Source organism: Gouania willdenowi, chromosome 8, assembly GCF_900634775.1.
Source record: "Gouania willdenowi chromosome 8, fGouWil2.1, whole genome shotgun sequence".
Classification (NCBI taxonomy): Eukaryota; Metazoa; Chordata; class Actinopteri; order Blenniiformes; family Gobiesocidae; genus Gouania; species Gouania willdenowi.
The window spans coordinates 6209167-6224013 of record NC_041051.1 but is presented as its reverse complement, the minus strand read 5'-3'; the positions used below and the strand labels follow the sequence as shown (position 1 = coordinate 6224013).

Below are 14847 nucleotides of genomic sequence, written 5' to 3'. Positions count from 1 at the left end.
GCGGGCAATGGCAAAGCCCCGCTCTTTATAATTCATTTAGGACATACAAAGATGTTCTTTCTCTTTCGGTTGCTGGTTTCGTAGGCCCACCCATTTCCCCCCTTTCCTCACTCAGAGCTCAGATATCATTATTGCTGCCTCTACTGTGTTGGGGGGTGTATAATTGTAAATAATTAAATTGTAATATTATTATAATTAGTATTACAATTATTAAATAATTATTCAATATGTGTATAATATTAAGGCAAGGCACATTTCATACACAAGGTAGCTCAATGGGCTTTACATGATTAGAAATTCCATCAGAAAATGTTCAACAGTTTTAAAATAAAGAAGAGCATTAAATCAGTAGTAAAAACATAAAAAATCTCCCTCTCAGTCATACGCAGTAGAGAAAGAGAAACGCCTTTAACTTGGATTTAATAATGTTTTAAAGAGCTGACTTCAGCTCTGCTGGCAGTTTGTTTCACTTCTTTGTATTAAAATACAAAAATAATATTGAAACAGTAACACTTAAAAACTTGAGTTTGATTAAAATGCATTTAAAAAAAATACAATGAAGAAAATATTTAGAAAATGCAAAGCACCAAACACAGCTGCTCACTTCATCAAAGACCCACAATAAAAAGAACATTTAGGGGTGCCAGTCAGTAGCTCATTTTGTTCTTTAGAACAGTGGTTCCCAATTCAGGGGTCATCGCCGAGTGGGGCTCGCGAGATGATTTCAAGAATGCTCCTCAGGAGGCGATAATGACGGCACTCACATTTTTACACGTCACTTTACTGCACCACAGACGTGAACATGTGTGAGAGGCTGTATTAGCTCATCTTAACACGCTGCATTAACCCATTCAGTGCCAGCCATTTTCAGAATTTCTACCACCCTCAGTGCCAGCCATTTTTGAGCATTTTAACTGATTTTTAAAGACTTGCAGAATATTTTGTACGAAAACTATCTGAATTCTGACACCAGATTCTGAAAGATTGAAGCCTCTACTTTCATCAGAAAGAAAAAAAATGTTACTGGCTTTCGACACACAGAGATGGCCCGGTTAGTTGATGGTTTTATCTCACGATTGCAATCAATCAATCAATCAATCAATCAATCTTTATTTGTATAGCGCCAAATCATAACCAATGGTATCTCAAGGCATGATCAATAATCCACTCAGGTCCACACATGTTCTGTGTTAGTATGTGGTGCTGTGAGCTGCTGCGTACTTCACAATATCACTTCATATCGCCATAATATCCCTCATGCCTGCTTCTCCCTCCTTAGCTATGGTAGCATCAGTGGCTGATCTCACATCTAAAGGTGCACTGCTGCCACCTTCAGGGCACCAGTTGGTCACTACATCACATCACATCACATCTTAAATATTTATGAGGGACATCCGCCAGGGTGTATTCTAGTATTCTTCGTGATAAAACGCAAATGACGAGTGTTCTTGTCAATGGCACTAAGCGTTTGGATTTGAAATGATTAATTATCTCGTCAGTGGCGCTGTGTGTTAAGCTTGTGACAATAAAAATAATTTAAAAAAGGAGGGTTGGTTACTACCGACCAAATATAAAACAGAAAGGCCAGTGGAGTGGGCAACAGAGGAGAGCGGAGAAATACTGTTGCAAACACACACAACCTCCTCGGTTTGGCTGTCCCCCCTTCCTCAGCAAGGGGGCTCAGGACTGACCCGCTACCTCCATGGTGTCCCCCACCATTGTAGAGCTGCTCCGTCAAGCAGCGGGCTTGCCTCAGGCGTGCTGATGGGGGATGAGCCGATGTCCGTCGGGGTGCGCAATCACCGCCCTGGACCAGTTTGCCATCCTTTGCTTGTAACCAAAACCACACTCTGCGCCAGCGGGCGCGGCAGTCTCGCCCTGGCCGACTCGCGCTCTGGGTATCCAGCGGATTTAATGTTTCCGGAGTGCACGGAGCGTTACGCTCGCAAAAACAAACCAGCCTGTGCCCGGTTTGTGGCTATTAAACCTGTCTTAACTAATTGTTAACATGTAAATTATTTAATGAATGTCATGCTGTTCTCTTTTGTGGTGCTCTGTTAAGCCCGTGCTTGTTTGATGTAATAAATGCATGAGTCCTGTGTGGACTTTTTTTTTACGTTTTCAGTCACTACCTGGGATAGTGGGGGTCGGCAGTCTCTGTCACCGTTATTTTGGGGGTCGCAGGCTGAAAAGTTTGGGAACTCCTGCTTTAGAAGATCTTCAATAGCATTCACACATGTAGGTTGTCTGAAGACGCTGATAATAAATGTACTGGGTAGGGCCGGTGTGAGCAGGGCTATGAGCGGCTTCAGGGCTGGAGGAGGTTCTTCTTCTATTGATTATTAGAAGTTGTAAATGAACAGATTTGAGCGCTAGCGCCCCCTCAAACTGAGGTCAAAAGCTGAATTGTTAGTTTTCATTTTTGGTATATGTGACTGTGCCGTTCTCATTAATTTGTGAGGTCTTGCAGCCCACGTGGGCGGTCCACACAAAATTCCTCCGCGATCGAGCGGTAGATCACGATCGACGTATTGTGCTCCTGTACAGTCTGTTTGCACACTGTTTTTCCTGCCTTTTACACTCCCATTTAGCAGCTTATTCTTATGTAATGTGTGTGCTGAGGCGATTATCAGCATGCTTTGTATACCCGTAATGCTTCTCATTGAGCAGCAGCTCTGTGACCCCAAGCTGATCATCTTGTTTGACTTAGTGGTGATCCTTAACCTTCCACTTCCACATTCAGCTCCTGTAAATTAGTCTGCTGAGCTTTTTTTTCCCGAGCTAACACTTCAGAACAGAGAGCTAATGCTAGCAGCTGTAACCAATTTTATTTTTTAATAACAACCCACTGCAGATAAAGTGGAAATTACAAAGTGTGCTATCTAAATTAACAACTTATCTCCAACGGCTTTTATTGGATTCATCAAGCATTAAAAGGACTACCACCTTCTGCTTTAGTTTGCTTTACTGTTTATGTTTAGTTTCACAACTGTGTTTAAAGCTGCTATCCAAGGGTGTAAGGAGCAATGATATATCAGACTCAAGTAGAAGTACTGTTACTCAAGTACAAGTAAATCATACCCAATTACAAGTAAAAAGTAGTAACTTTTACTTTGAGTACTATTTAATGAAGCATTAAATAGTTCTCAAAGTAAAAGTTACTAGTTACTTTCACCCCCATGTTTATTTTTGGTTATAAATCTTGCCACGGTTCCCTTGCATACAGTAAACATCTCATGTATAAACTTAAAAAGGAAGAATTGGAATTTAATTTATTTTCCACAAAGGCGTCTGTTTAAAATAAAAGGTTTGTCAAAATGTACAATTCTTTAAAAAAAAATAACACCAATGAAATAAATTCAAAATAAAAAAATGTTCTGGCTCCAAGTATAGCTACATTTATGAACTCTAACACTGAGAAAATAATCCCCATTCAATGCTGTTTTGGTGCGGTGCATTACTTTTAATCTGTTGTCTAATCATTTAATTTTTTGGGTTTCACAATGTCCATTAATCATTTCAAACAAAAAATAATAATTTACTCAAGTCAAAATGACTGATTTAGAAATATACTCAAAAAGTACAAGTACTGGTAAAAGCAACTCAATTACAGTAACTTGACTACTTGTAATCCATTGCTTTCACCTCTGCTGCTATCCCCCGTGTAGGCGTCATAGAGGAATTAATCGAACATCATTGACTCCAAAAAGAAAGGAAAAAGGCTCAAATTGCAGCTTGAAAGTTTGTTTCAGTTTCCACTGTGTAAACGTGTTATTATCATTTTCAGAAAAGTTAAGTGCATTGCATTGTGGAGTTCTGTAAACGGATGCATAGAAATGTTTTTATTTCATTCTTACCGTGATTTCTTGTGTTTTTTGCCAAACAAGGAGGACAGTGATTGGCTTGACATCATCATTTTTGTTCTAGTTTGTTCCCAGTATTCGTATCAGAAGAAAGTAAAAAATGCACCCGTCTCCATGACTCCACCTCCCACAGTACAATACACAAAAATGAGTGTTTACAGTGGAGATAAAAACAAACATTCAAGCCACAATTTCAACTTTTTACTTTTTCTTTTTTAGCAAATGATCTTTGATTATTTGATCAGTGGCCAGGTTTTCATAGCAGCTTTAATTCCTCTTTAAAGGAGAATAAAAGTTAATTCCTCTTTAACCTGACCTTTTAAACACTTAATTCACATAATTCCTCTTTGTTGTTAACCCTTAACTTGCTTAATTCCACTTTAAGTTAATTCTGGTCATTCTGCGCTTGCTCGACTTGGTGATAGACCCGGAGACGAAGTAAATACGTCCCCGTACACGGCTTTATTTACCGGCGATTTGTTCCTGCTTCAAAACTACAATCAAAATAAAGGTGAAAACAGTTCTCATGTGTGGATTTCTGTGTTATAGTCGACAATAAAAGGTTTGTTGTGTGTTTTTTCCGTTCACCCTCTGTCCAATCGGAGCCTTCCCAACCTCCCAACTATTTCCATGTAAACATGAAGTAGAACACTTAAATTCCAAATGATTTAGTTTGGAATAATCAATTTCAAATTAAAAACAGGCCAGTGAGGCCTTTACAGTATTGATTTATCTGATAAAACATTTTGCGTCCAACAGCTTTAGAGGGGACATATAATACCTATTTTTTAAAACAGTTCCCTCTGATCTAAATGGGTGACCGTGGCTCAGGTGGTAGTGGGTCGTCTTCTGATCGAGAGGTTGGGTGTTCGATCCCAGTACCTGACTGTGTGTCGAAGTGTCCTTGGGCAAGACACTGAACCCTAAGTTGCTCCCAGTGGTCGACTAGCGCCTTGCATGGCAGTCCTGTCCCACTGGTATGTGAATGTGAGAGTGATTGGGTGAATGAGCTGATATGTAAAGCGCTTTGAGACTGCTTCAGTGTGGGGATAAAGCGCTATATAAATCAAGTCCATTTACCATTCCATTTAAATGACATATCTGTGCTGGGGTTTGGTCAAATTGTAAAATGAATCAAGTGAAAGGGGAGGTTTAAGACCTGGTATAAAACAGCTCTTTCAGAATGTTCCTTTTCCCCCCGCCCCTCTCTTCCACGGGGTGTCCCGAAACGAGTTATGAGGTTATGGAAACAGTCGGGGGTGAAGTGATTGGCACACACTAACAAGTATTTCCCAATGGAGGGGACATTGCCATTAAAAATGAAATCCAGCCACTTCTTTATTGTGTCTTCTGCAGCTGGAGATCGAAGCAAAGCCCGATTCAACTTGTGACATCACAAACTCAGAAAATTTGAATAGGAGCACTTTTGTCTGTGTTGTAAGATTTACACGGACCACAAACAAAGGACTGGATGAATTTATTTCACATTTTGTGTGTCGGTGGACACTCAAGTTACCTCATGTGTTCAAAAACCCTGCAAAAGTGGGTTTTTCACGATATGTCTCCTTTAAGCTTAAATTGGTATCCTTAAAAAAATTAGAAACACAAGCACAGATTGCTTTTTAGAACTGGTAATGAATACAAACTGTCTAATATTTAAAGGGATTTTTGTAATGGTGAGATACAGTACTATGAATATGAGTGAATGTGTGATTGTGTTTGAATGACCTGTGCTGCTGTGGATAAAATAAATCTCCCTCACCCTCTTGGGGTGCTGTTTGTCTTTGTCATGTGGGCCCTACATATATCCACTCTCTCTGGGATTGCTGGCATTTCTACATTAAACTGGTGATGGTTCACCTTTATTGTCATATTTGTATTGCACAGTGTAGCAGGGTTGGGGTCAATTATGATTGTAATTGCGTAATTGATAGTTAATTACAATTATGGCGTAATTGTAAAAGTAATTGAAAGAAAATATGTTTCTGTTGTAATTGAATTGCAGTAGACATTAGATAATTGATTTTGTAATTCTAATTGGCATTGGAATTCTATTAAAAAATAAATAAATTACAATTTAATTAAATGCAAAACTGTTGAACCATGTTATCATTTTACCAAAAATAAAAATAAATAAATTTAGGTGTATACTGAGAAAAAAAGGTTCTACCAAAAATATTTCAACCAGTATTTTTCATTGATTTGGAAGTCTAACAAGGTAACCAAGCCATAAAAATCAAAATACATTGTAGATAATATTATTTAGTGTATTTTACAGTTGAATATATGGGTCAAAACTGACTTGTTATAGTGAGAGATGCTAACACAAGAGCTAACACAAGAGGAAGGTTGGTAATTGTGATCAATTGTAATTCAACTTTAGTAATTGACCTCAGTGGAAAAATAATCATTGTATTTGGAAAAAATCACCATAGTCATATTTGCTATGGGTGGAAAAAAAATTGATCTTATGATTCATGCCGATTTTAATAATCGATTCTGCTTCCCAGTATTGATTTTTTTATTTTTATTTTTAATTGTATTTTTCACATTTTTTGTGGGTCGACCACTGGGTGGCGGTAATGCACCAACAAGTGAGTGCAAAGATGAGGAACACTTGCTGCACGAAGAAGAGTTGCAGCAGCTGGGACTTCCCTTTAGCAAACAAACCATAACCAACAACCTTGATTAAACCTGCACCTGTACGATTTATCGATTCCATGGCGAACGGAATTAGACATGACCAAAACTGTATTAAATTCTGTTTCGGACAAGTAGCGTAATGTGTAGCACAACAAACATCAGTGCTCTTCTTGTCCGGCACCATCTGGACATAAAGCTAGAGCAAGATAAGACACCCGGTGTAGTTAAAAATAATTCTACGTGTGAAAGCTTCCTATAGGCGCATGCCCACTAATAGCGTAGTAAATATTTACACATATATGTACAATATTTTGCTACTTTAATTTTTTACTAGATAAACCCTAATTCTAACCCTAACCTTAAAAATTAAAGGAAACATTATTACATTTTTTTTTTCAAAATGACGGACGTGCATCCACAGTTTGCCAGGTGTGCATGCCCACTATCTACTGTAGGAAACTTTTACAGTTGGGGGGATATAGGTTTGAGCTCCGTCCACCCGTCTGTCCAAGTTAAAGGGGACAACTTTTCTCAGAAACTGTTTATGATAGGATAACCAAATTTGGTGTGTGGCTTCAGGGTATCAATACCTTGATGGAGTTCGAAAAAGAGAAGCGCACACTAATTTTTTCCAGAGTTATTGCCCTTGTTCTGTTTTTTTACTCTGTTCGAGATATCTTCAAAGGGGACAGCTTTTCTCTGAAACCGTTTAAGATAGGATAACCAAATTTGGTGTGTGGCTCCAGGGTATCAATACCTTGACGGAGTTCGAAAATTAGAAGTGCGCAAATATTTTTTCCGGAGTTATTGCCTTTATGCCATTTTTTTTACACTGTTCAAGGTATCTTCAAAGGTGACCGCTTTTCTTAGAAAATAGTAATTTTATATTCTGATGTGATAATATTTTCTTATGTATACATCTAAGTTCTTAGATTTAGGACATTTAGGAAAAGGTTGTGAGTTATGACAACCAATCTGGCGGGGGATGTTGATGACGATGTCTTCTTGGTTTATTCATTTCAGTATAAATAATAATAAATCACTGAATAAATAATGATAAATTAGTGAATGACTGAATGTGATGTGCATTGTTTTTTGGAGCTGACATATTTCTAGAAGTTTAGGGTTGAACTTGTGTGTTTGGATAAGAAAAAAATTGTGATAATCGTCACTCTAGAATCACAATACTTGTAAAATAAGGATTGCAATTTGAATCGGGATTAAAATGGAATCGGGACAAAAGGGTATCGTCCCAGCCCTAATAATTGCATTGTAATTGAACATGGATAATAGAAGACGTAATTGTAATTGAAAAAGTAATCCAATCCTGAAGTGTAGTACCTGGTTAGCCTTTGTTGCTAGGGGTAACTGCGATTAGTGGGTCAGCTCTTGACTTCAGCAATGAATAACTGACAGCATTGGCAGAACACAAAGAGGAGATCATTTTAGCGTCTATAACCTTCCACAAAACCATTAGTGGCTTACGTTGAAGTGGCTGAAAATGTTTTGTAGTACTGCGGCTTGCTGATGGAGACGGTACTCTAAATCCTGTCTTAGTGCATTATCTTTACTTTACTTTAGCACAACAATGGATGGCAGTGGGAGTATTGTGTCTTTGCTCCTCTTGTAGATAGTGCCCCCCTTAGATTAGAAATAAGTTATATTCTAAGCCTGGATCAGAATCGTAAGATTGGCATCATAACATGTTATTATGGAGTTAACACAGATTTAATCCTGTCAATTAATTTGTGTCCCTATGTTGGTGTTTTACGCTGTGCTTTGATTTTCAAACAAATAATCTAATCAGACTGAGGACCATTGACCATTGCACCTGCATTTAATTAATATGTAACACGTTGGCACCTCAAAACGGGCAGAAATGAGTATAGTTCTTCAACTAAGTTTGTCCTGCAAAAAAGACAAAACAAACATATCTGTATCTAACATCTCTTATTTAATATACCTTGTTTTTATTGGATTTATTGAGATTATGTTTTATTTTTAGGGTCTTCCAATTTATTTTTTATTATTATTATTTTTTAAGGATTTATTTATTTCAATAGTAGAATATTCTTATGTTTAACTTCAGGTTATTTATTTTTAACCCATTTGTTAACAATAAATTGGTCATTTTTTTTAGTACCTACTGTTGCTGACTATTGTTGTCTGGGTAAAATCACTTAATCAAGCCTTTTCTGCCTGTATCGGCCAATATTCGAGGCAGAGAAATGAAAAGCTCTATCTGGACAACGGTTGTTAATAATAATTGTTATGTAATTGATAATTAATTACGATCATGATTATGAATAATTGTAAAAAATCTGTTGCTATTGTAATTGTAATTGAGTTCAGATAATTGACTTTGTAATTGTATTAAAACTTAGATAACCAAGAGATTAAAAACAAATTGAATAATGGATAATATTTTTTAGTGCATTTAACAGCTGATTTAAGACATGCGTCAAAGCTGACCTGTTATCAGTGTATTCATTTGATGCTAACACAAGAGGAAGGTTACTTTTTATAGGGTTATTTGTTAAAGGCTCATTAGTTGTAATTAATTGTAATTGAACTTTAGTAATTGACAACGTAATTATTATTGACTTAAAATTACAATGCAATTACATAGCAATTACTGTGGAAGATGTTCGTGGGACCGAATCAATCTTAATATTATCCCTGCCACAAAGTGTGAAGGGGTGATAGGTTTTAGCTGCATCCGTCCATGTGTCCGTCCGTCCGAGTTAAAGGGGACAGCTTTTCTCAGAAACTCTTTAAGGTACCAAATTTGGTGTGTGGCTTTAGGGTATCAATACCTTGATGGAGTTCGAAAATGAGAAATGCACAATTATTTTTTATGGAGTTTTTGCCCTTGTTCCATTTTTTTTACTCTGACAGCTTTTCTCAGAAACTGTTTAAGATACGATAACCAAATTCAGTGTGTGTTATTGCCCTTGTTCTGTTTTTCTTTAATATGTCCGAGGTATCTTCAAAGGGGACAGCTTTAAGATAGTTAGTAATTTTATATTTCAATGTGATAATATTTTCTTACTGCATGTATACATCTAAGTTCTTAGATTTAGGACATTTAAGAAAAGGTTGTGAGTTATAATGACAACCAATCGGGATGTTGATGACTGTCTTCTTGTCAATATTCTTATTGTTAATATTATTATTAATTTTGTTGTGTAACTCGTGTAACTTATTTTATTATAAAAACCTTTAGGTTTAGCTTTTGGCTAATGCTCCTTTACCCCCTCCCTTCTCCTCATTCTTTCATTTCTCCTTTCTTGTGATCACCTGCTCCTCCATCCTACCCATTCCTGCAGTGCCAGACTCTGCTAAGTTTCACCCCCCCCCTCCTCCTTCCCTGCTCAACCCCAGTGCCGTCCCACCTGTACCCCCGACCAGTGGAAATGGCAAGTGCCTCCCCTCCGGAGAACAGCCGCAGACAGCACAGCCGCCCTCAACTCCACTCCAACAGCGCCACCCGCCAAGAGAGGTGCCCCCGCGTTTCCGCCAGCAGGAGCACAAGCAGCTGCTGAAGAGGGGCCAGCCCCTGCCCGCCGGTACCCTGCTCCCCATCACTACAGGGCATCCTGCCAGTAGTAAAGCTGCAGCTACAGTAGCCGTACACTCCCCTCCCTCCTGCGCTCCTTCCTCTACAAACAGCTCAACCACAGGTCAGCATGGAGACTTTGAAAATGATCTTGTCCTTGTCTGTTTTTCCCCCCTTTTTTAAGAAGCTATTTTATTGGGCAATTGGCACTTCATCCGCATGCAATAAAACTGCACATGTGCCTCTTAAGCCGCAGGATTAAAGTTTCAATATCACTGCTTTACGAGTTTAAAAATCCTTTTTAAGTGGTTAGAATTGTGACTTCAACTTCTTCTTGGTACTCATTTAATATATTTACAAGCAGTGTGTTACTCAGCAACACAATAATGCTTTTAAGGTTATTTATTTAGATTCAATCTGAACAAAAATAGTCCCCAAAGATAGGCCAAAAAAACAACTCCAAAATGACGATAAAGTTAGGCTATTATTTATTGAAGTCTCATTTTCAGAGCATTTAATGTTTTGAATTTAAAACCAGTGGTGGATAGAGTAAACAACAACGGTACTCAAGTAAAAATAACTGTTACTTCATAATAAAATTACTTAAGTAGAAGTAAAAGTACTCTATAAAACTTGGTGCTTGAGTAAGAGTAAAAAGTACCATGTGAAAAAACTACTCAAGTAGTAGCTTCAAATGCAGTTTATTACTTCCAAAACAAACCATCACTCCCTGAATGAGAGGCTTGGATATATTCATAAAAAACATTTAAAAACAGTAATAACAAAAAAAAACTTACAAAATTATAAAAACGATAACATATTATAACAAAAGTACACAAAAAGACATGAAATACCCCAAAAAATGACTCCGCAAATCAACAGTACTCCAAGCAAACATAACAACAGAAATACACAAAAAGGCTCCAAAAAAATGCAAAATGACAAACAATATGACTCCAAACAAGACACATTTTACTGGAAAAATACTCAAAAGGACACAGAAATATACATTATAAACAAACATACGTATAATGACAGAAAAACACTAAAAATGACTCTAAAAACCCTTTGTTCTTTCCTGTGTTAATGCTCAGATTGGTCATTATTCTGAATGCTGACATGAATGTACAGAATGTGGCCCTTCGATCAAACAAACACATTTTTTGTGGTCCCCGCTCGGATAAAAGTCGTCCACCTCTGTCTGCTTTAGGGCAACTTATGGATTAATAGAATTTTACTTGTGTAGTTTAAAACAAACGCATTGGACTCATGTAAAGCCTTGCCTTCGGTTTAGACTCTTTTTGGCTACAAGAAAAATGCTAGTGCTGTTCCTTTATACAAACCTCCCACGTTCTTACTTTTCTATATCAGTTGCTGTAGACTTGTCGGTGCACCTGCTAATAAACTGTGTGCTGTGGCTACAGCATCAGCAGTACCGTCTTCTGCGTCATATTGTCTGTACTCTGGTTTGGTTTCACATATCACTACATCCCCTGATCTAATTATTTGGATCTGCTGTTGTGAAAAGCATTTTCCTCTACTAATATTGACTGGCATTCTCTGAAATGTGTGGCGTGCTCTTGTTGTTTCTTAATGGTCCATTATTATCTTATTTTTTACTAATATATTTTAATCCCTAAGAACCCCAAAAACATAGTAATTGAGGTTAATTTTCCCAAACTATCCTGTTTTCCGGAGTTTTAGCCCTCTCAAAAGTCACTTTCATGACGCTTCTAAAAACAGGCTGTCTGTAGACGCAGACTTCATGCCTCGCTCCATAGCAATTGTCTTTTTGCACACACTCTTGTTATTGTTTTCAGCCAAGAAACGGCACATTACAGTAAAACACATGGCTATTTAAGCAGCTATTGTGATTGTGAGTCAGACAAACGCTGTGTGCTGAGTCAGTTGTTTCAAACACTCACCAGAGTGTTAAGCTGTTAAGTCACTTTGTTGTCATTTTCACTACTTCTAACTACAGGAACAGTCAATTTTAAGGTAATAATCATTTGTTTTGTTCTACTGCTGCGTTGCATTTGGTCACAAACACGTCAGATGTCAAAGGCGATACAAGGCGATATAACGGCTACTAAAAATGAAGCTTCTATATACTGGATAATCTATATACTGAACATAAATATATTATCTGTGGATAAAGGGACTAGTGGTTAAGGGAGCAGGCTTGTAATCGGAGGGTCACTGGTTCTAACCTCCCTGGTCCATCACTGTGGGATGTTGATCAGTCTCTTAAAATAACACTACTGTAACTACTCCCTGGGTGCTACACCGTGACTGCCCACTGCTCCTCAGGGTGGGGTTACAAGCAGATATGACAATAAAGTATAATGTATATTCTATATTAAACCACAATGTTTGTTTTACCTGTGAGGTATTTTGAGAGGGAGGAGCTCACATTCTTATAATGTAGAAGGAACCAGGGTTGTCAGGAGGAGGAGTTTCCACCTAATGACATATTGTTTGGTGAAAAATATCTCTCCCAACAAGAGAGACATATTTTACTCTCGCCTGTTTGGACTCAGCTCCAACTCACCCGTTTGGAGCTGACTTTTAACAAAATGTGGAATAAGAAGGGAGAGAGGAAACAGAACTTTTTCAACTTTGTCCCTCTGAATGAGGCAAAAGGGATGTATATCACTGTAAAGTGAATTTATCATAATACTGCTCCTTTAAGATGTTGTGCTTGTGACAATGGGCTGTATAAAGGAGTGCAGACAGATGTAGTTTCATCACAGGTGTTGCTGCGTATTGTTTGTTCCTTTTCCTGCTTTGGATTTATAAACTGGGATGGAGGGATTCTGGGGCTTGGGGAAAGAAAGTAAACACAGCTGGCTCTCTTTGTATGAGTGTGTGGATGTTCTTTCCTGCGGCTCTAACTGTAAACCAGACTCTTATGTGTTTTTAATTGGCTATGGTCCACCATCCAAATCATCATCTGCTCTTTGAGGTTCTCCGTCTCTGAGGGCACTTTGAGTGATTATTTTGTCTGAGAATAAGAACAGTGTTGTCTGCCAGCAGGGTTGGGGTGGATTATAACTGTAATCACGTAATTGATAATTAATTACAATTGTGGTGTAATTATGATTGTAATTTAAAAAATGTTTTTGCTGCTGTAAACGTAATTAAATTGTAATTTACTTTGTAATTGTAATTGCTGTTAAAATTCTATAAAAATTGTTAATTATAATTTAACTTTAAACTGGGGAACCATGTTACATTTCTATATACTGTTCTAGACATATGTAGTTTAACAATTATTTAAATATGTTTCACATCAAGCTTTTCGACATTTTACCATTTGAAAAAAGTATCAATCTAGGGGTATACTGACACAAAAGAGGCTCAGACACCCACATCAAAAATATTAAAACCTATATTTTCATTACCACAATCAGGAAATATGTCTTTGCTCCTAATGCTAATGCTGATGGAGGCTTCACGTAGTTTCAGTGTGGGCTGCCTCCACAGCTTCATCTCCAACTCTCTTATAGTTGCTTCACAGCAGTCATTGAATATGACATGGGACTCCAGTTTAATTCAACAGCTGCAACGTTTATTTTGCCAATCATTCAAAAAGGGCATACAGCTTATAATCGATCTGCTCCGGTCACTCACGCTCCCTCACTCCACACACTGGTCTAGCGACCAGTGCATTCATTCGCAGTTAAAGGGCCACACACACACTGACAACAAATGTTATGTTCAGGTCCTGCATGGAAATTATTCAACTTTTCCACTCCCTCACAGTCACAAGGCTGCGTTTAGGTTCAGAAACATGGTACCATTTGATTTTTCATGAATCTGTATCGGGTCGTCAGTACCTAAAAAAAACCAACCTGAATTCATATGATCGATTCGGTGATTGTTTTTTTTTTTAAAACTGTGATCGGTGATTGGCCCAATAATCCTTATCGTGTATAGCCTACCTTTGTTAGGTTATTTATTTCAGTAGTTGTGATTAATTTAGTTATTGGGAACTTAATTAGGGCCCGAGCGCAACGGTGCATAGAACCCTTTTTTAATGCACCTTGTTTTTAGTAATTAGTAAATTTAGTAAATTTGAGTAAATGATTGCATTTGTGAGGGCCTAAACACGTTCAAAAAAACTCATAAAAAATTGTACGCATATTAGGACTGGCAAAAAATGTGAAACCTTGGGGGAATTGCACATGTGAATGGCAAAATGACTCAATAGTGCCCCTTTGAAAATTGTATTGGCTCCCAGCTCGAACTGATGACATCTTCGCTGTGGAACTTTTACAAAATTCTGTAGAATCCTCCAGTGTACCGAAGAACCATTACTTCAGTACACTGAGTATTTCTCTGATTTGGTTAAGTACTGCTATTTCTTTCTACCACAACAGGGCTCTCACCAGGAATTGTTCACAGCATAGGGGGATCACTTGGCAAAGCTTATGGTTGTTATTAAAAAAAAATTAGTTATGGTTTAACCCAACTGTCATTCATAGTCACAGCGCCACCTATTGGTGAAACAAAATCATAGGCATTATAATTGCACAGAACATTGCAGGAAAGTTTGTGATATAATCCCTAAAATTGGTCAGCTACGTCTCATCACTTTAAAATTTCTGCCACACCCCGACATGCAGCACACCTCAACGTGCGCCACGTCTTGACATGCATGTGGTTGCGAGGGCCCGTTCAACGCTGCTTGCAGCTTTTATTGTTGTAATTCAATTGTAATTGAACATGGGTAATTGAAAACACATTTGTAACTGAAAAATGTAATTGACCCCAACCCTG

General features: G+C 37.8%; 1 protein-coding gene across 1 annotated transcript in view; it reads left to right on the top strand.

Annotated features, from left to right (window-relative positions):
- The window catches only part of tnrc6c1 (trinucleotide repeat containing adaptor 6C1), an 83198-nt gene that overhangs the window by 32356 nt on the left and 35995 nt on the right, over window positions 1–14847 (top strand). The window contains 1 exon segment of the mRNA XM_028454358.1: window positions 9836–10189. Coding sequence (XP_028310159.1) covers window positions 9836–10189 — 354 coding nt within the window.